A 27864-nucleotide genomic window follows, 5' to 3' on the forward strand; every position below is an offset into this window, starting at 1 on the left:
CATGCCCTTTTCAAGGAAACCATCTTTGCATCTGCCTGGAATGCTTTAGGGGAAACCAAGAAAAATATAATTCTGGATGGATGGATAATGATATGAACCTCATTCATGTACAAGGCAAGTCCATTTCACTAACCATTGCATTATGCTGCTCAATTCTCCAATGAAGTATTAATGCAATTACTGGTTTGAACTGATCAGTCACATTCAGTTTCTATAAGCCATAAAGCAAATCTTTGCAAGTAACTAAAAAATAAAATGTAAGTGCAAGAATATGGATAAAGGTGGAGTTACCTACTGCGATTCAGATACAGCATACCAGTCAGAGTAACAATCTCATATTTGACACATCACAATGCTTTTCGGTCAGGATATCAGGATTTTCCCCCCTTCTTTGTCTGTAGCTTCTCGGGTAGATATCTCCAGCGGTTACTGTGTGGGAGTTGTTATGAACTGCAGTGACTGCATGGCAGAAGGACTCTGCCAATTATCTGACTAATCCACATAATCCTGATCTAATAGAGAGCGTCATAACGGATACAGGGATTAGTGAACACAAGGTCATTGTGGTGAGGCTCAAAACCATATCAACCAAAACCACTAAAAATAAAAGCAAAATATATCTACTTAAAACAGCCAATAAAAATTCGCTTGATGCAACCCTTCTTTAATTGAAATTTCCTGTTCCTGCAAGTCTAATGTCACTGTCATTTTGGTAATCTTTACTAAGTGATTTTCACTTACGTGCACCTGGTTATTAACGTCATCTTTAACTTTGTGTAACACTTTGGAAAAAAAAAAAAAAAAATATTACTACACTACTACTGGTCAAAATATTTTTCCTAACATAATTTTATATTTTAACATTACATAATATTCCATGGACATCTTGTGCTCCACAAGGATCCAATGACAAATTCACAATATCTTTTTCGTCGCCTTCTTTAAGTTGTTCATTTGATGCTGTCATGTCACTGTCATAACCTCAATTTTCAGGCTTTAGCATTTATATTTACGGCTATTTAAAAATTCTCAACTGATCAACATTTGTAATTTCAATTTTTTGTCAAAAATTAAATTGCTCAAAATAAAAATCTTGTCTGCTATCAAACTGTTTAATGTTCATGAGCTTCCAACCAAGTGCTTCTCGGGATTTTCAACTAGTAACCTACTGTCATATGTTAGCAGGCATCACCACCTCATTTTTACATAGCCATGGTATTGGCCAAGATGTTGCCACTGTTGAGTCACTGCCGTATATGACAATATTTTCACCCTGCATCTGCTGCAACTCATATGTGCCATATGATTGTTAGCTGCGCGTGCCGTATGATTGTTCGCCTGCCTGGGTTACTTCCCTTCAAGTGGACTCTCCCAACATTCGACTGTTTCGTTTATCTCAGCCAGCATCAGTAGTATCGTTGGTGTGTGTCGTTATGTGTTGACATGAATGTTTAAGTTTACTTCTTTTGATCGTTTGTTTCGTTTTCGTCACTGTTAAAATGCTAACCACTGAAGAACGTGTGTTTTCAGTTGAACAAGTGTTCAAAGCTGGCGGTAAACACACAGTTTTAGTTTGTCAAACATTTAATTCAGTTTTCCCGGAGACAACACTCCCACATCGCGATACTGTGCAGGATTTGATTAACAAATTTTGAAGTACGGGTTCTGTGACAGATGCACTGAGAAGTGGTCGTCCTAGCATTTTGTCTGAGGATAAACTACTTGATATTTCCGATAAATTGTCCACGAGTCCGAACAATTCAGTAAGAAAACTCGCCCAGGAAATCGATGTTAGTGTCAGATCGGCCCACACAGCTGTAAGGAAAAAAATAGAACTTTTCTCATACAATGTGACAGTCGTGCAAGAACTGAAAAATACTGATCATAGCAAGAGACTGCATTATTGTCAATGGTTCAAAAAGTTCGTTCAACAAAATGGAAGGGATATTCTTAATGAAACATTTTTCACTGATGAGGCATGGATTCATTTATCCAGGTACATGAACTCGCAAAATTCTCGTATGTGGAGTATCGCAAATCCATTGTGTATTCATGAGGATCCACTTCATTCTGTGAAAATAGGAGTTTGTGTTGCAATTTCTAGATGTCGGATCGTGGATCCCACATTTTTCAATGAAACAATAAACACACAACGATACTGCAGTGATATTCTGTACCCATTCATACAACTTGTGTTAAGTGAAATACTGAACGGTTATTTTCAACAAGATGGTGCAACCGCGCATACAGCTCGCATTTCAATATCATTGCTTGCTGATGTTATTGGTGATCACATAATTTCACAGGGACTTTGGCCTCCACGATCGCCTGACCTAACAGCACCCGACTTTTTCTTCTGGGGTGCAGCGGAAGCAATTGTCTATAAAAACTGTCCAAAATCCATCGATGAATTGAAAACTGCAATATCCACTTTCACTGCTTCTGTTATAGAAGAAATGTTACAGCTTGTGTTTGGAAACATGATTAGGTGAATTGAATTGTGTATTCAAGAACAGGGGGGATACTTTAAACATTTAATGTTAAAATTTCTAAGTAAAAATGAATATTCAATAAATTAATAACTTGTATTTCACTGAGTTTCATTTCGGTATATTCACTGTGGCATACGGCACGCGCGGCTAACAATCATACAGCACTGCGGAGAGACTTTTTGAACACCCCATATAACCTAGCAACAGTCAGATACCATGCTGTACTCAGCTGCACACTACTGTCTGTATTGATGGCATTACTAAACAATTTTATCCCTACAGTTCCTTAAATAATACTATCTCAGAAACCGCTAGTCTACATGATGATAAGAAGTGTCGTTGAATAGCATGTTGTGTATACTTGCCAATTCATATTCAGATAAAGTCAATTTCCCCGCATAGCATAGTTGAAGACACATCTACCATTCACTCTGACATTGTTCTCAGTCTTTACAACTAAGTACTATTACACACCCCAAGATCCTTTTAAACAGCAGGTGAATGAAAGGTTTCTGTAATGGTCTCTGGACCCCTGCTACTGAAATAAGCATTTTAAAATATGTCACTGCATTTTAGGTGATACTTAATGTTACCGAGCAGCAGAGTTTGATTTCACATATGAGCACTTTCGAACAGAGTGCCTTTATTTCGTTTAGCATTTTGGCATTAGACTACTGTAATTTTTTTAAGTCTCTGCTCACCTTGAATCTACACCCACAAACACCCACTGACATGCAGGTAGTGCAAAACTTTGTTTTGGTAGTTTTTGTAGAACTTTTCATCCTCAATTTTAGACATACTAATGCAAACATCTCCCCTCATCCAGTCAATGTTCACTGAGCCACTTCAATTGTGCTTTATCCTATATCCCTGGTGAACCAACAGAGCAAGGAGCTCTGTAAGGAGTAGTAGAAAATGAAGATGAGTGTTCAGGTTGATTACCACACAACTGTGAAAGAATATTAACTGCAATAAAGAATAATAATAATTTGTAGTCTACCGAATACAAAAGTGTGTACATATTTTATACATTCAATTAATCTCTGCAGCAGCTAGATCAGAAAACAAAATGATAGATCCACAGCTACATTAAAACATTTAATTCAGACAATATAATGAGTACGAATTCACAATCAACTTATGCTTCCCCTGGCGGAATGTTTCTCTTGATAAACAGAAGATTTTAAAAGGCTTTAAGTTCTTTGTGTCTATTACATTGATTGAGATAGCTCTTTATTGTGAACAATGTAATGGCTGAACACCCATGTGAGACTAAAATAGACAAAATTTTAAATATTTCAGAGACTGCACCTAAATTTCATATTTCACTTTATTTCTGGTGTTACTGTTTTGCATATTCCATGAAAATTCATTTTACCTCTTCTCTGCCTTTTGTATCGAAAAGTACAGACATTTCTTTTCCCTCCACCCCTCTTAAGTACATGAGAATATATGCTTTGATATGGAACACACTAGAAGAAAAAAAATTAAGAGCTCTTTGTAAATAATTTGGATATGGGCTGGGGAGGGTAGTATGGGGTGGGGTGGGTAGACGGGGAGAGAGGAGAGGCAGGAAGAGGAGTTTGGGGATGGGTATCTGGCAGCTTGTAAGGAAGCAGTCAGCTTGCAGGCTATGAATGTGGGAGAGAGAGGTGGCAGGTGCATGGGCTAAGGATGTTATGCATGGGTGTCAGACCTGGTGTGGAGTGACACACAATGAAGGTGATGGGAGACATGAATTGGGTGGGGGTGACATGACAGACGAAGGGGAAGCTATACGTTTGAAGGTTTGGGGACAGTTGGTTACGGTGATTGAGGCCAAGAGGTTCACGGGAGCAAAGGAAATGTTGCAAGTATAACTCCTATTTGCATAGTTCTGAAAAGCTCGTGGCGAGGGGAAGGATCCAGGTGGTCTGAGTTGTGAAGCAGCCACTGAAATTGAGCATGCTGTGCCCAGTTGCATATTACGCTACCAGGTGGTGTTCTTTGTTTGTGGCCACAGTTTGGCAGTGACCATTAAATCTGATGGACAGTTGGTTGGTTGTCATACCGACATAAGAAGCTGTGTAGTGATTGCAACAGAGTTGGTACGTGACATGGCTGCTTTCAAGAGTGACCCTGCCTCTGATGGTGTAGGATAAGCCTGTGACAGGACTTGATTAGGTAGTTCTTGATAGGTGGATTGGTGGATTGGGCTTTATGACCCTTGTGGCGAGGGACTAGAAATGAGAGTGGCATAGGGATGGGCTTGGATATTGTATAGCATGGGTGGCCGACTGAATATCAGAAGCTGCTAAATTTCATTTGTCATGTAAGTACGAGTCCAAGATGATAACAGATGTCAAAACTAAAGTGAAGGTAACACATTGTTTGGTAACACCCTAAGTGAAAATTTTTTCCACAGCTTTCACGCCATATGCATCTCCAGAAAATGATTCTTTAATTTTGAACAGTGTAGATTGTGTGTTATGTACTTGTAAACAAGTTGTGTGTCAACTTTAGCTTATCGGTAAACACTTTGTCTCTCTCACTTGGTAAGAGCTTCCCAGGTTTCAATGCAACTCACCAACTAATAACAGCATATACCACAAAATTTATTCAGTAATAATACATATACTGCATTATTGGAACAATATTTACATACATGACTATTTGATTGTCACTTAGCCGCTGTGTTGGCAAGACAGTGTTTTTGTCAGCATGGCAAATGAATTGGTTCAGAATGACACTGATGGAAAAAAAAAACCGGAACACAAGGGGGTGCAACATAAACAAAAGATGGTAGGCATGTTTCTACATCTGAAAGGTGACGTCTACTCAAATTCTGTGCCTGTTACATAAGAGTGGCACTGCTAATGTCACTATGAGAATGCAAATCAGGTTTGTTTTAAATATACATTGTAATGGTTGTGAGTGTTAGTTACCTCTGAGATTGGACGTGATGAGTTGATGTTGGTCAAGAATGCCTTTAAAGCAACAACGACACCACAGTGTTTGAACGAGGACATGTAATAGGGTTACGAGAAGCTAGATGTTCCTCCTGTGATACTGCAGAAAAAATTGGCAGGAATATAGCCACCATATATGATTGATAGCAGTGGTGGCCACGAGAATGTATGGTCACAAGAAGACCGGGCTCCGGATGGTCACATGCCACAACCGAGAAGAAAGACCGTCGTGTTTGGCGCATGGCTCTGGTGCATCATACTGCATCTGCAGCAGCAATCTGAGCACCAAATGACACTGCAGTGATACAACAAAGTGTTAAAAATTGGTTACTTCATGGACAGCTCCAAGCCACTGGCCCCAAACCACAGCCACTTGCGATTTCAGTGGTGTCAAGCGAGAGCTCAATGGAGGACAAGGCAGAGGTCTGTTGTGTTTTCTGATGAAAGCTGGTTCTTCCTTGGTGCCAGTGATGGCTGTGTGTTGGTTAAGAGGAGACCAATTGAGGCCCTGCAACCAACTTGTCTGCGTGCTAGACACACTGGACCTACACCTGGAGTTAAGGTCTGGGGTTCGATTTTGTATAACAGCAGGAGTACTCTCACGGTCATCCCATTCACCCTGACTGTACATCTGTATGTCAATCTCTTGTGCTGCCATTCATGAACAGCTTTCCAGGGGTATTTTCCAACAGGATAGCACTTGCATGGGTTCAACACGCTCTGCAGTGTGTCGAGATGTTGCCTTGGCCTTCTTGGTCACAAGATCTGTCTTCAGTTGAGCATATATGGGACATCCCTGGGTGATAATTCCAGCGTCATCCACAAGCAACATAACTGCCCTGTGTTGATCGAACACATGCAACAGCCATGGAACTCCAGCCCACGAACTAACATCCAGCACCTATCGAACACCATGCACGCACATTTGCGTGCTTACATTCAATATTCTGGTAGTTACACCTGTTATGAATGTGGTAGCATGTCACATTTGCAATTGCTTATCTCGTACTTAGATTAGCCTGTAGTCTTTCAATGTTGGTCACTTACAGAATGTTATCTAGACAAATCTATTCCAGAAATTTCATTACTCTACGTAAATTATTATTTGGTCTCGTGATTTTTTTCCATTGGCGTATGTCTTCAGAACCTGTACTGGTCACCACAATGACAGTTAAGTGCAGTAAGGGCGTGACACATGCTATCAGCACACTTGATGGTAGCCAGATTGTTGTTGCCACACAAATGGGGCACTCCATTTGGAAGTGTCATACAAGCACTGGGATTTCTGAATGCCACCATACCTTGGTGTACTGTAAGTACCTTGATTCAGAGAAAACTGTCACTGACTCCTCCAGAGTCAACTACCGTGGCCACACCAACTTCCACAATGGATTAGTGGACCACAGTGCAGCAAATCAGTTATCAGTTCAATTTATTGACACGTTAGAGCTACAGAGATACTACGGGCACAGTAGTCAGATGCTTTAAATCATCATAGGCAATGGATCTACATGATTACACTCTAATTCTGGCAGAGGGTTCATTGAACCACCTTCAAGCTATTTCTCTACCATTCCACTCTCTAACAGCACCAGGAAAAATGAAAACTTCAATCTTTCTGTGCTAACTGACTTATTTTATTACGATGACCATTTCGCCCTACATGGGTGGGTGCCAACAAAATATTTTTGCATTCAGATGAGTAAGTTGGTGATTTAAATTTCATGAGGAGATCCTGCCATCCAAAAAAAAAACTGTATTTTAATGATTGCCACCCCAAATAATGTTATCATAACTATGGCACTCTCTCCCTTATTTTGGGATAATACAAAACACGCTGTCCTTCTCTGACCTTTTTTGATGTCCTCTGTCAATCTTATCTGATGCGGATCTCACAACATGCAGCAATATCCCAGAAGAGGATGAATAAGCATAATCTAGGCAATGTACTTAGTAAACCTGTTCTATTTCCTAGGTGTTCTGCCAATAAATTGATTTGCTTTCCCCACAACATTATCTATGTGATCATCCCAATTTCAGTTATTCATATTTGTAGTCCAAAAGTATTTTGTTGAATTCACAGCCTTTATAATTGGCAGGAAATATTTTCCAGCATTGTACATAAATTACCTAGCAACTTTATCCCTTTTGTCTGAGTCTGTCTTGTCTTTCTTACGCTAAAACATGCAGCACTCTAAACCCGCTATTAATCACACATTTGGGGAAATTTGTGACTCAAAAAGTACCCACTTGTTGTCAGAAATGTATGATTTTTTTCTAACAATTTTGGGTAGTTTTTAAGCGTATTTCTGAAGGTAGTAAATGGTGTTTAACAAATGCTGAGCGCCCTTACTTATGAGGTTTTACTTTAAGATGATGATAAAATACAGTTAAATGCCCTGGCACACAGAAATTGGTTGCAGCTTATTCTGGATCTTGGTTAGTTTGTAACATTCCACACACTTACATACAAACATATTTTCTTCAGAATATCCACAATTAGCATCAAATGGAAAATGAATGAAAATGTACAAACATTAAATCCTACTGTATGAAAAATAAAGCCTCACACTTACAAAACAGTACATGAGTACAGACATTGCTTTCAATTTCATGAATTAATTAGGTATAACACCACACCTTCATTAGATAATTATGTAGAATACCTAACCCTATCAACAGGATCATTCTCAAATTAGCTCCCTCTCTTAAGATATCTTTACCAAAATATAAACTTCCCCACACAACTGTCAATTACTACAATCCTTTGTAAGTCTCTGATGTTAAGAGCTTAGGAAAATTCCAGTCTCCTATTTATCAGAATATTCATAAATATAGCAGGTGCTCTTGTTTAGCGATGTTAAACCCCATTTCTCCCATGTTTTTAAAAACAATTTCAATTCCCTGTGATATGCAGCTGGAGGCTGAATCAGTCCAAATAAATATAGCTCGTGGGGTGTTTCACGCAACAACCATTGTAAAAGAAACTTTATCACTTTGGCTAACTAAACTGTGTTTCACCTATTATTTCCCATTCAGTTCACTGGTATGCACCGATGGAGAACGCAAAAGTCCAAACCTAATCTGTATTTGCAGCAAAAGTGAAAATGGTAGGTGTAGCACTTACAGGGTGGCGCACGGTAAGTCACCCAATTGAATTTTGACCCTACAAGTATACTATTGGGGCAATAACTTTCAAATTGTACGTTCAACTTTGTGCAGTTTATGGAAATTATGCCAGATGTCATCATGAGTTGATAGCCTCCATTGTGAGTCAACCATTTCAGTTTGCCACGATGGCAGACAAAGGATGGTTGACCGTCATACAAAAGACAAAGACTGTGTTACAGTTTGCAGCGACGAACAGTGTCACATTGACAAAGAGGTTTTGTGCTCATTTCGGCACATGGTGGGCTCCCAGCCCACAGACAATATGCATTTTGCATCAAAAATTTGAAGCTACTGGATATGTTTTGGAGTGTCAGCAGTCACATGCACGTACAGTATGTTCGCCACAAAACAATGGAGCAGTTCGAGTAGCTCTGACTTGCAGTCCTTGTAAATCAACAAGAAAAGCCAGTACCGAGTTGGTAATTTCACACCAATCTGTATAAAAAATTATTCAATCCAACCTTTGCTTGAATCCATAAAAGATGACTGTGGCGCGTAAGCTTACTGCGAGAGGTGAGTGGAAACAGCAGTTTTCAAGGTGGGCAATAGAGCAAGACCAACAGGCAGTGCTACACAACACATGCTTTTCTGACGAAGCTTATTTTTACGCGAACAGTGTTGTGAACAAACAGAATGTTTGATTCTCGGCATGTGAAACTCCGCAAATAATCCACACAAAAGACACCTATGGGAAGAAAGTGTGCATGTAGGTCGTGATGTCAAGCCATGGAATCATCAGTCTGTTCTTCTTCGATGCTACAGTAATCAGTGAAAGCTATTTACACATGCTGCAAAACCAGTTCTTTCCTCAACTCATGGCTTCATGTCTTCCACTACAGACACAATGGTTCATGCAGGATGGAGCACGCCTCCATACTGCCAACACTGTGCTTGATTTCCTACATGAAAGACTTGGCCTTAGGGTATTGTCAAACACATTACCAGAACGTTAGGAAGGAGGAGGAATGTGGCTGGCCCACAGCTCGGACATTAACCCATGTGACTTCTCCCTTTGAGAGTTCCTTAAGAAGAAGGTGTACCACAGAAAACCCGACAATGCAGTGCAACTTAGAGCCATGATTGTAGAGTTATGCTGCACCATTCCAGAAGATTTGTGTCGGAGTCATCACAAATGCACGTGTGTGACTTGAAGAAGTTGTAAACCAAAATGGAAGTTATACTGAACATGTGATTCATTAGGTTGTATTTCCAAGTTGTATTCCTTACTTCTACATCAATAAATTACAAATCTTGTCAACAACAAATATGTTATTCATGAAACAAATCAGGTGACTTATCATGCACCACCCTGTATGTTCCACCATGCTGTGTCTCATCTGCTGTGTTCAGTTGCTGATGGTAACACAGATCATTTTTTGTCTTTTGCTATGAATGTCAATAAATAATCATGAACTGAGTATCACATAACAACAGTGACTCAAGTTTGCTCTATCAATTATTCAGATGAAATTAAAGTTATAGGGGAACATTTAATTTATATTGTGAAAGCAAATGGACTATTTCCACAGACACTGGTTGTCACACGTAACTCCACAATTAGTTTTTGATTCAACTACCCACACACACACACACACACACACACACACACACACACACACACACACACACACACACAAATGAAACTAGGAACACCAGAAAAAAAGTACCTGATGACTCTTAGGACGTCCTGTATACAAGAAATAACTGATGTGTTACATGCTCAAGTTTTGAGTAATCTCTGAGAATATTCAAGAACGCATGTCTGATGCTTGCTTTGGTTCCAATACAGAATCGAATCTCATACCACCATTTTAGCTATCATGTTAAAATTATGACTGAATGGGAACTGCAAGTTGTGAGCAACTCTTACTGTGATTGGGGGGCGAGGGGGTGAAATATTATTTCACAGTGTCATAGACAAAATTACTTTCCAATTTTTAACTTACAGTTTCTAAATGTGATACACATATATGTAAGGCAACAAGTTGCAATAATTAACACTTCTGGCAGAAATTGTAATTCTTCTGTAACCAACAAGAAATGTACATTATGTCACTAGTTGTGCTTAGGCAATATCTAATAATTTTAAAACAATTGTGTGTCTATATATCTCTAATATTGCCTTAATCTTTGAAAACCAGAAATGTTTATTTTCTGTCATCAACACAATAAAAATCACAAAGATAATGGCTCCTCATGGATGCAACAACAGAGGCATAAGCTTGATTACAGATGTGATGTGACTGCTGCTGTTGGAGTTATTCTTGACACTGCTGATGTGGCGGCGGTGGTTGTGGTTGTGGTGGTGGTGGTGGTGGTGGCGCGGTGGCAGTGGTGGTGCTTGCTTGTAGTGAAGGTGGTGGCTGCCGCAGCTACTCATGATGTTGAAGATGACAAAAACAAAACTGCAGCAACTTGTGGTAGTGGCAGTAGTGTTGAAGGTAGTGTGTAACTACCCAATTGTGGCTGTATATCCACCATAATTACCATCACGATAGTCAACATTTTTGTTATTTTGAATTACAACAGCCATAACTGTTTACAGTGATTTGTGTAAGTTGAACTATGAAATCAATGAATAATCTAAGAAAAGTAATATTTTCCCTTCAGATAAAAATTTGGGACACTAACTGCACAAAAATTTCATTTCAAAAGCTTTGTTCTTTGTACCATAATTACTCAACATAACTTTTCTTTACACTGTTGTTACTAAAATCCTTATAAAGTGTATGTATTATTTCTGTGGTCAACTAGCTCTGTAGTAAACTTTTATCAGATCTAAAAACTAAACAAAATTAAAAGAATTATTACAATAAAGGAAACTGTGCTTAGAAAATAAAATTATTCAGGGGGAACAATACCCACTTTAAACTGTCCACTGCCATATAGGAACATTAATACTAGAGGTAACTCTTACTAAACTACCAACTCTTCAGGACAAGAGTGTTTAAACTCTCTCTCTCTCTCTCTCTCTCTCTCTCTCTCGCTTGCTCGCACTATATATTTTGTAGATCAGCTCAACTTTTGCAAACTATCCACAATCACAGGTTCCATCTCTCAAAATTTTGATATGGAATACGTAACAACTTCAACTATCATAGTATTTCAAAATGCTCATGGGAAATGGAAGAGAAGACTTATAATCCCACAGCCTAACCAAAACTGAAACCACAACCACTGCACTAATGAATGTACTGCAATCAATTTAATGAATTAAGTAATAAGAAAGAAAAACAAGCAGATGGGCGATGAACAGACGACTGCGGATACCACTCATGAAAAGACATGTCTATAGACTGTGATAAATTCTTGCTTCAAACAAAACCTTCGTCCTGGTTTTTATTCACTGCAAAAGACCATTTGAGCTATTACATCTGAAACTTCCATTGAAGCTCAAGTTCAATCATTCTCAGAATATGTGAGCAACCCGTACTTTGCTTTTTGTGAATCGCAAAGCCACAGCCATCAAGAACAATGAATGAAGATATTAATAATCAACTCCAAACATTAACTCATCCTTTGGTAACCAGCAATTAGCAAAACACTGATGTATTAAAAAAAAAACATGATAAAGTACCTCACAAAACTCTGACTCTGAAGAAAATAAAATAAACTACTAATAAATCAGGATGTGCACCTTCACTATCTCCATTCTTGTTTCCTTTCTCTGCACCCGGTATGGTGCTGTGCTACTGTTCACTGGTACTGTTTTACCAGTTCTTCCATGAATTTCTGCACTTTGTTCTCCATCTCTCCTCGAGTTTACATCATCCTTTTGGTCATGACTGTAAAGTAAAGTCAATGTAAACACGTGAAAATAGTAAAATGACAATCCTTTGCAGTGAATAAAGATACTTACCATTTTTGTATCTATTTCTACACTTTAATATCCATCCACATACAGTGTTTCATACAAGTCTGCCTTATGTAATTATTTTAATTATTCAATCTAAGTATTTACGTTCATGACCCTGGACTATTAACAATAAAACGAAAACTTTGTGTGTTAGTAACTGTCTAAAATTCTTATTACTTTGAGAACGAAAATGATCTAAAGAGACTACAAATATTTTCATGGATATCTTACAAATTTGCAAAGTTAACAGAAATATTTCAAGTCTGATACTTACTCCTGTGGAGTTAACAGCTTTGGTGTTTGAACTGCAACTATGCAAGATGGTTTAGGCATCACCTGTGCAACTTTTGGTGTTACTCTTGCTTGTTGCTGAGGAAATTTTGTGTTGGATGATGATGTTCTTTGTACTGGCTGGGATATTTTTTGAATATTTATCTGTGCTCCAGTGTGACGGCTAGTATGTGTTTTGTTTTGCATAGAATGTACAGGTTGTGTCTTTGAAACATTAAATGTATTCGATGTCACTTGTGCATCAGATGATACAACAACATTTGCCCCTAACTGAAAAATCAGCCTCATGGATTCTTCAGGAGATGATTGAGAATGAAATGGAACAAGTGTCCTATTAGATACACAATTTTCTCTTGAATTATCCACAGACTGTGTGACTGCTGCTGATGTTGCCTGGTACACAATGGAACTCCTGGTAGGGTTACAAGTGGGCCTACTAAGGCTAATATGGGCAGGTTTTGAAAATGGGGTGCAAATGAGATGAGTTGAGGCAGTTTTCTGCACCATATCGAACACACTTTCAACAACATGGCTTTTATTCTTCCCAAATGTGATGCTTTTGACCTAGTGTTCTCAAATTTGATCACGATTTCCACATGAGCTATTTGTTTCATGAAGCAACAGAACAGAAATTTGCCTCTATCTCAATTTCAAACTACCTACATTTGTCTTTAATCTCTCTTCGACCCTGTAAAGAAAAAAAAAAAATACATTGTACTTACATATAAAAAATCATATAGAATTTCTGGAAAAATTCAGTCTAAGATGTCATGTTAGTCTTTTGACAATATCACAATTTTTTCACGAGTAAGGAACTGCTCAGAATTAAAAATATATATAATGGGAGATGTCTAGACACAAAATCATTATGCTTTGACTGACTATATCTGATCTATGACTTCAAACATAACTTTTATTTTCTTGCAAAAAAATAAGAATAAATAATTAATAAATAAATAAATAGATTTGCTAAGGAGCCAATAGTACATGGAATAGCAAATAAAAAAATAAAAATAATATGCAAAACCAAATACGACAGGCTGATCATATTTTCAAACTATGTAACTACTGTTTTCCGCAGTTTCAGCAGGATTATTTTTTGTCACTTAGTAAGGGTCACTACAATGAAAAGTAACTTAAAACAAAATTTTAGTAACAGGGAAATTATATCAACAAACAAGGTGAAAACTTAAAAATGTTGTCTTAAAAGCAGAAATTTTAAATTCGAGTTCTCAGTCTGAAAGCTATTTACAAAGTAAGATCTCGATATTTTAACCTAATTCAGGATATATAACCAAACTATAACAGTTTAAAAAATCATTTACAGGTAGTTATGAAAAGAGTGGTACTGTCTGTGATAAAACCAGACACTGTTACCTGAATACTGATTAATCACAAAAAGTTAATGATGTAAGTTCCCTCAAATAGATTTTATATAATAATTATATCGCCTCACTTGTTTACAGTATGTATTTACTTCAAATATATCATTACATAGCACTTTCATAGCATCAATAAGGACATGAAGTTTTACTGTAGACTTTCTCCCAATTCTTTTGCGTCAGCAACTGCCTGTTACATCAGCCTCATTGCTTTAAACATCAAAGGAAACAATTCATCAATTTAATGAGATCATTTGCATATTTCTATTAATTCGCCCTCTAAAAGTCTGGCTTTGGGTATAGAATAACAACTGAACCATCAAATCTCAGTTTTGAGGTAGCATTATGATTCCTTCCACATTAAATCACAACTTTAGCTTTTTAACTAGTGAGGAAATTAAAATTCATTTCCTCCAATGATTTACTTAAACACACAATAATCTGTTTTTATTATCTACATCCTTTATTTCATGATTACCAGCTTTTTTTACCACTCTTCTAAATCGCAAACAGTGAAGGGAAAATTTATTCTTATGCCTATACATGTTCCTTTCCTATATTTCTGAGCAGTTTGATTTTGTCTGCACAGTTGACACTCTTCCAACTCATATTCCAAGGTGCATCAATGCTAGTAAGTGTTTTCCACATTCCAATTCCACCAATACAGTCTGCAACTCACTAATAATTAATAACTTTGAAGTTACCCATACAGCTTTCTCAACTATTGGCCAAAAGTAAACGGTTTCCTAGCTACAGGTGTGATACATCAAAGTAAGTTGCTGTACCACATTCACACTGGGAATCTGTTACATCTAGAATAGAAACCTATTATAGGTGTTTTTTAATACATCCGTCTGCTTCAGGTATTATTCTCCAATTCTTCACATTTATCACTCCAATACAGCTATTTGCTTCAGGTGTTATTGTCCTATTCTTCACATGTATCATATAATTACTATGTCTAGAAGTTTCTGTAGTAACTTAGTGAAAACTTCAGTGTTCTTCCCTTTATCTTTTCTACAATTAATGTATGTCTCTAACAGCACAGATAGTCTTCTGGTAATAATTCTGATAGATTATAAGTAATACATGGGGTTGCCAAGAGGTTGATCTGTTTGTACGAAGTATACCAAAAACACTACCCCACACTTTAAAGTCACTGTTACCATGTACGAGGGCTATCCACAAAGTACATTACGTTTTGGAATTAAAAATGAATAAAGTATTGGAAAATTTTATTATTATATAGAGATGAAAGCCACACTTAAATACTACTTTTCTACATAGTTGCCATTTAAATTAAGGCACTTATCGTAGCGATGGACGAGCTTGGAAATTCCTTCGTCGTAAAATTCGGTCGCCTGCGCCTTCAACCACGTGGTTACCTCTTCTTGAAGCTGTGCGTCGTCCATCAAAAAGCTGCATAGCCAACCACTTCTTCATTGCTGGGAATAAGTGGAAGTCGCTCGGTGCCAGGTCGGGACTGTACGGCGGATGAGGAAACAACTCCCACTTAAAAGATTCGAGAACTTCACGAGTGGCATTTGCCGTGTGGGCCCGGGCGTTGTCGTGAATCAGCAAGATCTTTGAGCCCAACTTTCCCCTGCACTTGTTTTGTATTGCTCTTCTGAGGTTGTGCAGAGTTTGGCAATACCTTTGAGAGTTTATTGTAGTGCCTCTTTCTGGGAAATCCACAAAAATCACACCTTTTCTGTCCCAAAAGAAGAGGTAACCACGTGGTTAAAGGCGCAGGCGGCCGAATTTTATGACGAAGGAATTTCCAAGCTCGTCCATCGCTACGATAAGTGCCTTAATTTAAATGGCAACTATGTAGAAAAGTAGTATTTAAGTGTGGCTCTCATCTGTATATAATTTAAAAAATTTCCAATACTTTATTTATTTTTAATTCCAAAACGTAATGTACTTTGTGGATAGCCCTCGTGATTACATGTTGAATGTTAGATGATTTTGAGGTGAAATAAACTGGACATTCTGAATAGCAAGGTAGCAAGGTATGGGAAAGCAGCAAAGAGGAATCCAACGAGTGTTACAGCAAGGAACAGGGAAAGTGGCAAAATGTCACTTCTTTAATCCCCCATATTCCCTCCTTTTCTAACTACCAATGAAAATTTTCTGACACACACCATGACAGTAAATGCACACTGTTTTCACAGAGTCATTTAATACTGTCACTGTTTTTCGAATAGCATCATTAGGAAACATGTACCAAAAGCAAACCTCCATAGATGTCAAGGTTCATGGGGTGAAACTGAGCTTAATACATACTACAACTCCCACAGCTTTGCTAGTCTGTTGAAACTGATTCAGTCAGTGTTATCTTCTCCTGTTTGCAAGCATGGTTTGTTTTCCATGAAATATTTAAATTTCCTCATATATTTACTTGTTTTGTGCTGTTCTCTTGTGATCAGGTTGATACAGTTCAGCTCCTTCCAGAGGAAGGGAGCCATGTGTAAGGAGTGCAAATTTCATTGTGAGAAAGGAGATTTCAGAATAGACAGACTTCTGTTGTCACTGCAGACTGCTGTGAAAAAAGCATGTTTTGCTGTTTTACTCTGACCAGTACAGAGAAAATGCAAGAGATGTGGGATGATGAAACCTGTGATGAGGAAAAATATTACTGGAAGAACTGTTACAGATTTGGCCAATTTCCAAAAGGATGTTGCTTGTTACATTTGCCTTAGAATTCTACAATTTCGACTAGAACCTGACTTGCCTAAATGCAGCATTTGGCACAAATGAAAATGTTAATGACTCCCAGAAGGAAGGCATCTGAGAGAATTTCAAAAGACAGCATTGTCATTGCTTTACTTATTCATTCCAATAGTAAATCTTTGAGTACACTTCACTGTTTTTCAGGAAAGGACAGTTAAAACTATATACAGTGTCTCTTATACAGTGGGTAGAGAAAAAAAAGGGAAACGACAAAAGTGCAACAAATCCAGTCACCTCCAAATGAATGAATACAGATCATGTATGGTTTTCAAGGGAACCTTACACCACTCTTCCTGCACAATAGTGGCAAGATCACATAACAATGATGGAGGTGAATAGCACTCATGCAATCACACCCAAGGGCCAAAATTGCAATAGTGAAATAAATAATTTTCTATAAGCAACGGCAAACACAAAGTCTATCAAAAAAATTTCAGCATGTAGGTTGTTTACACTTAAGATCATCGTTTGTCCTTATCCTGATGCTATTAAGACATTTTTGGTCTTAAGCATGCAAAGGTATGTATCATGTGGAGGGATAGTATGGCACAGACATCAGATCAAAGAATTATCAATTACTGCAGAGTCAAATAACTGTAAGAGGAGTACAATATGCAAAGTACCCTGCTATCCTGTCTCCATGATTATTATTTCCCACTGTTGAAGTAATTTCCCTTCAACAACATCCAGACTGAGCACATTCCAATTGTGTATCAATTTCTTGAGCCTTGTGTCACTGGCAGACCAATGACAGACTATTTGTTTGGTGTTTGATTAAATGATAGGTGTTTCATCGCAATGTGTGGTACCCAATAATGTCCCAGTATTTTTATGGAGGTGTCCATCATCAATGAGTGCTACCTGGTGAATGCACTGAGTTTGTAATGTGTTATATCATACTGATATCTCTTCATATACATAAAGCTATCCTCAACCCAATAATTTATTTGAAGATCCGTGTAGTATTCTTAAGTTTCCAAATGTTTTGAATGTAGTCTTAAGTAATAAATGACCTCTTCATCCTCTTAAATTTGATATATTCTCTCTTTACATTCTCAGTACAAACTTAACATGAGTTTTGTTCATGGTGTATGTCTAGCCGATGGAGAAATATGCAGCAGTGCTGATATTATGAGGATCTGGTGTACTTCGATTTTTAATCTTTTGACTTCTTGTAGAAACACAGTTTTGTGATGCGTAGCACATCTTTCATTTTCCAATGGAAATTTGCGCATCAGCTCCAGCTCAGTATTCTCGTTTTTTTCACTGATTCCAATACTAACTCAGTACATAAAGAAGAGAGAGGGAGACGAAAATAAAAAATAATATGACAGTTCTGTCCTAATGACAAGAATGTCATTTAGAGATAAAGCATTTGTTCTGACTGACAGAGGACGAAATCTGACACACAAGCTTCAAAGTAACTATCCCAGAATTACCTCCGAGCAATTTAAGGAATCCAAAGAAAACCTGAATCTAGGCATCTGGCTGGGAATTTAAGGCCCACTCCACCGAAAGGAGAGTCCAGCATCTTAACCACTCTGCCATCTCATCTGATTCACCACATGTAATTGCTGACATGGCTTCATGGGTGAGGCAAAACCCCATTTCATTGTAAATACACTACTGGCCTTTAAAACTGCTACACCAAGAAGAAATGCAGATGATAAACGGGTATTCATTGGACAAATATATTATACTAGAACTGACATGTCATTACATTTTCACTCAATTTGGGTGCATAGATCCTGAGAAATCAGTACCCAGAACAACCACCTCTGGCCGTAATAATGGCCTTGATATGCCTGGGCATTGAGTCAAACAGAGCTTGGATGGCATGTACAGGTACAGCTGCCCGTGCAGCTTCAACATGATACCACAGTTCATCAAGAGTAGTGACTGGCGTATTGTGACGAGCCAGTTGCTCGGCCACCATTGACCAGACATTTTCAATTGGTGAGAGAGCTGGAGAATGTGCTGGCCAGGGCAGCAGTTGAACATTTTCTATATCCAGAGTGGCCCGTACAGGACCTGCAACAAGCGGTCATGCATTATTCTGCTGAAATGTAGGGTTTCGCAGGAATCGAATGAAGGGTAGAGCCACGGGTCGTAACACATCTGAAATGTAACGTCCACTGTTCAAAGTGCCATCAATGCGAACAAGAGGTGAGCGAGACGTGTAATCAATAGCAGCCCATACCATCACACCGAGTGATACGCCAGTATCAATGATGACGAATACACGCTTCCAATGTGCGTTCACCGCGATGTCACTTAACACAGATGCGACCATCGTGATGATGTAAACAGAACCTGGATTCATCCCAAAAAATGACGTTTTGCCATTTGTGCACCCAAGTTCGTCGTAGAGTACACCATCGCAGGCGCTCCTGTCTGTGATGCAGCGTCAAGGGTACCTGCAACCATGGTCTCCGAGCTGATAGTCCATGCTGTTGCAAACATCCCCATCTGTTGACTCAGGAATCGAGACGTGGCCGCACGATCCGTTACAGCCATGTGGATAAGATGCCTGTCATCTCGACTGCTAGTGATACTAGGCCGTTGGGATCCAGCACGGCGTTCCATATTACCCTCCTGAACCCAACGATTCCATATTCTGCTAACAATCATTGGATCTCGACCAACGCGAGCAGCAATGTCACGATACGATAAACCGCAATCGCGATAGGCTACAATCCGACCTTTATCAAAGTCGAAAACGTGATGGTATGCATTTCTCCTCCTTACACAAGGCATGACAACAACATTTCACCAGGCAACGCCGGTCAACTGCTGTTTGTGTATGAGAAATCGGTTGGAAACTTTCCTCGCGTCAGCATGTTGTAGGTGTCACCACCGGCGCCAACCTTGTGTGAATGTTCTGAAAAGCTAATCATTTGCACATCACAGCATCTTCTTCCTGTCAGTTACATTTCACGTCTGTAGCACGTCATCTTCGTGGTGTAGCAATTTTAATGGCCAGTAGTGTACATTCTGACAGTTTCATGAAAATTCTGTTGTTATGCCAGAGTAAGAATTAAAACCAATTATTGATGTGAATATAATCATCATCCATCACGAGTAAACACTGCAACACTGGCTATGAATCGCAACCAGAAATGCCGAATCTTGTTGAGAGAATGCAGCCCAATTCTCTGCAGAGATCAGAAAACAAAATCAAATTCTATTTCACAATGAAGAAGTTCACTTCAGGGACAGTGTAAAAAAAAAAAGTGAGGGATATACCTAATGGTATGTGATTCTGGGACGGACGATACTTTGTACGACTGGAGATGAGGGAACATAATGTTATAATCATAGGAAAATTATTTTTCAGATACCTGTGGTAAACCATGGGCAGTGGAGGGAGCTCCTTCATAGCTTTTAGTATGATCATCACTGGCAGTAAATGGAATGAAGATCTACAGTATATACAACTGTTTTGTGGAGATTTATAAATTTTATTATTCTTATTTCCTCAGTAAGCTGTTGACAAAACACGAGTGTGGGGGGGAAAAAAAGTGGTCTATTAGCTTGGGCCAGAGTAATTATTAATTATAAATTTCTCCATGAGGTCCGAACTGCTGCTGACATTTTCATTTCATAGGTCTCAAAACAGTTGAATGGTCTATCCCTCTGCTGTCTCTTCGGCTGACAAAACTCAAGCTGGCATTGAAAAGACATTTCACTGAAAGTTGTGAAAACACCCACAAAGCTGGAATGTGGACCTGAAGGCTACAGCTCAGTAAGTCATACTCAGATTGGTCTTTAATGCTTATCAGTACAGGATGGATATGCAATGAGAGTAGCACATGTTACTTTCAATCTGTGTGTAATAACAGTTCAGTTTCCCTATGCAATTTGGAAGCAGATTTCTGTATTCTAGTTGACATCTTTACTTCCAGTACCAGTGTTTAACTTAAAAAGCAGATGATGTTCCCAATCTCCAATTTATTATATCCTCTATCTAGTCCATAGCATCCTAGATACTCAGTATTGTAGTTGGACTTCTAAGCAGTTCAATAGCATTTTCTACACATTACAGACTGTATAGAATCATACTAGAAACATTTTTTTCCTACTCCTGCAAGAATTTTAGACATTTGTGACTGCGCAACAAAGAATTGAAGTTCTATTCTACATTTGAAATGTATGTGTGCAGTGACAGACTGATCTTTGTGCAGAAAACAGATTATTATCTATTTCATGACTGACTCCTAGCTTCACATCCCTATTCAAGCTACATCACAACTAGCATTGATGTGTTCCATTTTGTCGGAACCACGAAAATGCCCACTTTCATTTGTCATTGAAAAGGGAGTGTCCTACATAGAACTATTTACGTTTTTGAGCATTGTGAGTGTCAACTTGGAAGAGTCACAGAGAGCCAGGCTATACTTTGGTGAACAATCACCTATGCATTCTTTAAAGACACAATTCTTCTCTGTTGACTGGAGGATTGTTGTTGTTATTAGTGAGTTGTTTCACCACGACATTCACAAATGCACAGTTAAGTTTACCACTGTAGTTAGTGTGATGTGGTGGAAAAAAGAGAGAGAGAGAGAGAGAGAGAGAGAGAGAGAGAGAGAGACTGTAAAATTTGGCCTCCTGTTGGTTCCATCATATGCAATATATGCTAAGCTGTGATGGAGCACAATTTACACACCAATGTGCTGCCATCACTGTCATATAGAATAAGTGACTTAAACAATCAGAAAAGACAGTGGCAACTTTGTTTCCATGCTGAAACACTGTGTTGCTAAATACTATTACTAATGTATGAGTTTAAGAAGCAGTGAAGTGGGAAATCACATATGACAATTCAATACACAAGTAGTTCTCAATAAATGAATTGCATTTTCGCAACAGAAAATGAAAACTCTAAATATGGTGTGTAGTAATAATTTGGAATAGATTTTGCAGAACACAATGATAAATTTAAAATAAAAATTCACCCTAATTACTTTTGCTGTTGTCTGGTGTTTTGCTGCTATTATAGTCACCTAACTGAATCAGCAATGTTTCTGTTACTGTGTCAAGACAATCTGCTATCTTTTCAAGTTTGCGCACATACTGAATTCCTCCTAAGAACTTGAGTAACACTTTCACAGTACCTAATTGAATCTCTCCTCCATTCCACAGATGGATCCACGATACCAGATTTATCATCATTTGACAAGGAGTCTGATCTAAAACAATCACAGACCTATCGGATAACATCTGAGAACACTCCTGAACTGCTCCCTGTAGTGTCCAGCATTCATCCTAGAATGGTAATCTGCATGATTTCACCTTTCCATCCCACAATAAACACTTCGTTTGTGATTTTTTTTTTTTTTTTTTTTTTTTTTTTTTTGCAATCCAAACTCTCTGCAACAATTTGCAGCACACCATGTCTCATTAGTGTAATAAACAGTTTCTACAGCATATCATAAGTGTTTTTAATTTCCTTGAAGAACTCTAATTCTTTCCCAAATATTACATTATTTTCCACTGGCGCAAGCTTTCTGTTGAACATTTCATATCTGAAGCTCAATTTACGAACAAAATGCAATAACACTGTGTCATTCAAATCGGGAAAGTCTTCCTTATCAATTCTCTACTTTCCCTAAATGTTTGCTGTACAGTTGAAAATCGTTTTTCCCCATAGAAGCTATGGATTTTTTTCAATAATTCCCTGTCAAAACTTGACCAATTCACACTTGTCACCTGCCAGAACTTTTTCGCTGACATAAAATATCAAGTTTCTTGATATTCTCCTGAAATTTGTTTCACTGCACTTTCACAAATGTATTCAGCAGTTCTCTTGACCAAAACATGAACAGCAACAACCTACATCCACCATCATTATGACACAGCAACTAACAAAAAAAAGGAACAAAAATCCACCAGTAAATAGATAAACCAACCACTCTGTCTACAGCCACAAGTGGCCCATCGGGACCATCTGACCGCCGTGTCATCCTCAGAGGAGAATGCGGATAGGAGGGGCGTGGGGTCAGCACACCGCTCTCCCGGTCATTATTCATTATGTTGGTATTCCTGACCGAAGCCGCTACTATTCGGTCGGGTAGCTCCTCAATTGGCATCACGAGGCTTGAGTGCATCCCGAAAAATGGCAACAGCACATGGTGGCCTGGATGGTCACCCATCCAAGTGACGACCACGCCTGACAGCGCTTAACTTCGGTGATCTCACGGGAACCAGTGCATCCACTGCAGCAAGGCCTTTGCAGTAAATAGATAAGGGTTATACATATTTTTTATGTGTTTAACAGAAAATGTTCTCCAAAATTTGGTCTGGCATCCATGGCTCTTCAAATTTGACAGTAACAATAAATACCTGAAATCCCCATGCTCAAAGTCGGTCATTATGAAATGGCAGCAATTTCATGGTGATTAGAATTAGTGGATACCAGTATGGTATAACAAATTTAAGAATAAATAAATCACCAAATCTATGCAACATACGTAAACTTTTAGTTACCATGAAGTTACCGAGTTTTGGAAAAGTTGCAGAGTACTGTGTGTATAAAAGATTATGTAATGGATTATAGATTAGAATGGGGGGGGGGGGGGGGATGATAGTTGGCTGTGAGTTGATGAAGCCAATGAATATGAAAACTTAGTTGTGGTAATATACTGATCACCTGCATAGACCGAACTCTAGGTTAGGTTGGAAGATGAAAATCTGGTTGCAAAATTGGTGAAGTCGCTGAATTTGATGTCAAGAGAATAAAATTTTTGCTATGGTGTGTACTTTAAACATATTGGATTTCAGTGAGTAGTTTGTGCCTGCCATGTAGCAAATGTACATCCCTCATGCATACAATAGTATTAAGAGGGTGTTTCAACTTTTTCTGTCTTGCTCTTCTAAAAGCTACATGTCATCTACAAATCATTGACTATGAGTGTGCTTTATCAGAATTCTATACATGTACCAATCACAATATCGCTGCTACTTACAGATCAAACTATACATGATGAAGCACCTAACACAGAACCAAAAGATTCCAGCTAAATGGAAAAATGTATACCTGAACTGTACCTCCTTTAATTGTGCACATGACCTGGTGGTCATGTGTGAACATGAGTTCCAGGAAGTGGTTATTTTGAAATGAGAGGTTTCTTCTTTTTCTTTAAAAGAAAATTTAACTGTACTGAAAGCATGTTACTGTGGAAAAAAACTGTTTGTGAAACACAACAGGACCTAAACTGAACCAAATGTATAACAGACAACATGTACTTTATGTAATTCAAAATTATCTAATTTGTGTGAGTTCATAACAAAAATCATGGATGACTATAATCTTGACCAATAACTGTAAGGCAAACATTTAATTTAAAAAATGTAAGACATAATACTATCAGGCATAAATTCAATTGTGAAATGTATAATATTCCTTGGCTCATTTGAGAAATCATGCAAAAGAAAAATAAGAGGAAAAAAATAAAGAACATGCAAAATGGAAGAACATAGCTTTTCTTTTGTTTCCACAAACAGAGTAAACAATTTCTTGCACAACTAATTCTGAACAGAATTAATTGCATTTAAAAATGTTTGTGTGTTGACAGAACTTAGAAAACTCAATATTTAAGTATAGAAACTCTGACTGTGTAATAAGTACATATCCTGCAGAGCATAAATCTGTGTGTCTGAAGAACTACACAAGTTCAACAGCACTCCCCGAGTAAGGAATTTACAACAGATGATGGAGAAACACTACTGTAAACAACCTTTGTTAAGCTCTTGTCTAGTCTGATTACGATAGTCCTTATCAATACTCGCCAATGAGACATGTAAATTTTAAGTTTTGGATCTGGTGTATATATCTTTTACCTTAGGCCTCTCAAAAGGTTTATTTTTAAGACAGAATCCTCCACAGGCCCCCTTTGGCTCACCTCTACCACAGACACCGTAATACCAGTAAAATAATCTTCACTTTAGTAATCAATAACTAGTACTAAAATCCATAAATTTACTTGTGCTGCAAATTTCTTCATTGAAGACAGTGAGTATAATCTAAAATACGATCAATTATGCATTCCCGCCTACTTCTCAAATAATGAATACTAAAGTCACTTGCTGCATTAATCACGTCATGTATAATGTGTTGTATGTGGCAGAGTAAAAAATAAATAAATAAATAAATAAATAAAAAACATCCAAATACATGTGACATAGTTATTCATTCTGATGAAATGTTGTTATGATGGAGTGCATGAAATTTAGACATTTTAAATTTTAGTACGAAATTTAACTTTCATGTTAACTAACAAAAAAAGGATTATGAATCTCATCATCTCTTGTAATGTTTTCTGTGTCTGTTGTGTAATACAGACAATTTATAAATGTACAATTTCATTGGAATATGACTTAATTATGTGATGGTATTCAGTGCTACTTTAATAAATTTTTCTGGGACTCATAGTAAAACAAGTCTAAGGGTGAGGTAATTTGTTACTTTGTCTACTCCTTTATGCTGGGCTAGGGTTTCTGAACAAAGATTTGTATGCTTTTCTAATGTGTTCAATTCTATGTTTGATTTGTTTTACAAGTTTGAGCATTACTGAAGTAATTAAATTCAACAGTTTATCATAGGGAACCACAATAAGTGATTTAAATGGCAGAGAGGTGATGTGCACATAGGCCCAACAGCACTCACTCTTGTGTGACGAGACAGGTCTGTGTTACACAACACTCAATTGATGCGGAGCCGTCATATGAAGTGGAAATGCGTAATCATGTGCCACTATGCATTGCCGACATCACATTGTAGAATACTAGCACGAGTGCACTCAAACACAGTTGAATGATTGGTCTCCAAGAGATGGGTCTGTCATCCCGTGACACTGAGAATTGTACAGGGCACACCGCTTCAGCAGCAAGGCATTTGTATAACCAGTGGAGAGACGATGACCATACACAGTGCCGGCAGGGTACTGGACGGAACAATGTGACCACAGTGTGAGATGACTGCCATCTTTCCCACATGGCCGTAACAGACAGAACAGCTTCATCCACAGTATTGGCACAGTGTTGGAGCACTGCAACAGGTGTGGACATATCTGTGTTCCACAGACTGGACTCGTGGCACATATGCCATTGCATCAGCTTCCACTGACCAGAACCCACCAACATTGCAGATTGCAATGTGCAGATGAACGCCTACAATGACGTGCTGAGTGGCAAAATGTAGTTTTTTTGGATGACTCACGCATCAACTTGTCCTACAGTGATGGCTGCAGATCCATTCTACACCACCATGGTGAACACAATGTAACAGACTGTGCTGTTGAGCGGCATAGTGGACAAACACGAAGAGTGATGGTCAGGGGTGCCACTGCCTGTAACGTGCGACCTCACCACCTATGTCTTGATGGCAAACTTAGCAGCTACTGCTACATCAGGGATGTTTTACAGCCTGAGGTACTACCCCTCCTGAAAGTCGTTGCACATAACATATTTCAGCAGGATACTGCATGTGGCAAATAAAGCGCAAGCCTTCTTCGAAGAACGATGGGTACCATTGTTTCCCTTGCCTGCCTGTTAGCCTGAAATGTTGCCCATTGAACATGTCTGGGATATGGTGGGTTGACAGCTTGTTTGTTCAGATACTTCTGCAGTCACAGCTGCTGCTTTGTAGACGCATCTACGAACCAAGTGGCAGAGTACTCCCCAGCAGCATATTCAGGCACTTTTTGATTCCATGCCACGACTTCTAGTGACTCAGATTGCAGCAAGTGATGGCGCTACTCTTTACTGAATTTCCACAGTCACAGTGCTTGAACAGGTCTGTAACGCTGATCATCTATGTAGCATTATGTTCCCAATTGGTGGAATAAATTTCATTTCAATTTTTCCAAACAGTAGCGCAGCAAATAAAAGTGTCAACCTGCTAACATATTCCTTGCATTGTGTTGCTTTACACTTTTGGAATTGGGCATTAAGAAGATTCTTTCACATAAACTACAATACCTCCTTGGTGATCAGTGGTTTCATGTAATTTCTGGAAGACTGTATATTACTGGAGATAAACCGGTATAAAGTAACAAACTGGTGTTACTGTTTTACTTCCTTACTCACTGGAAGCTAGTTGCACTAAGTGCTAGAAATGATCAACTACAGCAAGTGAAAGAACTTGATGGACAACAGTAGTGTAGATACTCCTTTGGAAAGGATTTTAAAGATTTAGTGATCAAATTGTCAATATGATACTGCATGTGGATGGCATAATTCCACGATAAACAACTCCTGCCTTCATCGTAAAATGCCTTCCCTTTTTAAGAAAAAGACACTGCACATAATATTCAGAACTGTGGGTTAAGTTGCTTATGGTCACAACATAGTCTTATATTGTTATGTCAAACATTCGTACATATGCTATGAAAAGACTAAAGTTGCTGCATTTTAACATAAATGTAAAACGTAATTCAAGGATATTTAAATGTACAGTGTGAAGTACAAAAAACAGCTTCATTTCAATGCTCCTTTGTTCAAATTAAACTTTACTTTACTGGGCATGGACAAAAATATGGAAACACCAAAAACACAATACATTACCATGCCCAGTACAATAATGTACTTATCCATTTGGAGATAGCTGAAAGCTGTTTTGAGTGCTAATGGTTTTCCTGCACTGTTTAGGTGTGGTAATGTATGTATGGTATTCAAGGAAATCTTATACCAGTCTTCCTGCCAAACAGTGGCAAGATCAGGTAACACTGATGCAGGTGAATAGTGGTCACACACTTTTCTCTCCAAAGTAGACTATGAAGTCTCAATAATATTGAGAGCTGGTAACTGTGGTGACCAGGGGAGATGTGGGCTGTGTGAACGAGTGGCCTGACATCTTAGAATACGAGGGACAAACATTGTACCATGGAATGGATCCGATCAGCCAAAATGGTCACATAAGCCTTAACAGTAATGGGACCTTGTAGAGTACCAGTGGAGCAAACAGAATAACATGATATGGCTGCCAACATCAC

At 38.3% G+C, this 27864-nt stretch overlaps 1 protein-coding gene across 1 annotated transcript in view; it reads right to left on the reverse strand.

Moving 5' to 3' along the window:
• LOC126470661 (uncharacterized) overlaps positions 1-27864 on the reverse strand; it is a 328353-nt gene that overhangs the window by 217899 nt on the left and 82590 nt on the right. Inside the window, exons 3-4 of the mRNA XM_050098652.1 lie at positions 12742-13446; positions 12249-12396 (exon numbers count right to left, since the gene is read on the reverse strand). Coding sequence (XP_049954609.1) covers positions 12249-12396; positions 12742-13265 — 672 coding nt within the window. The 5' untranslated portion in view covers positions 13266-13446. The remainder of the gene's footprint in view (positions 1-12248; positions 12397-12741; positions 13447-27864) is intronic.

Source organism: Schistocerca serialis, chromosome 3, assembly GCF_023864345.2.
Source record: "Schistocerca serialis cubense isolate TAMUIC-IGC-003099 chromosome 3, iqSchSeri2.2, whole genome shotgun sequence".
Lineage (NCBI taxonomy): Eukaryota > Metazoa > Arthropoda > Insecta > Orthoptera > Acrididae > Schistocerca > Schistocerca serialis.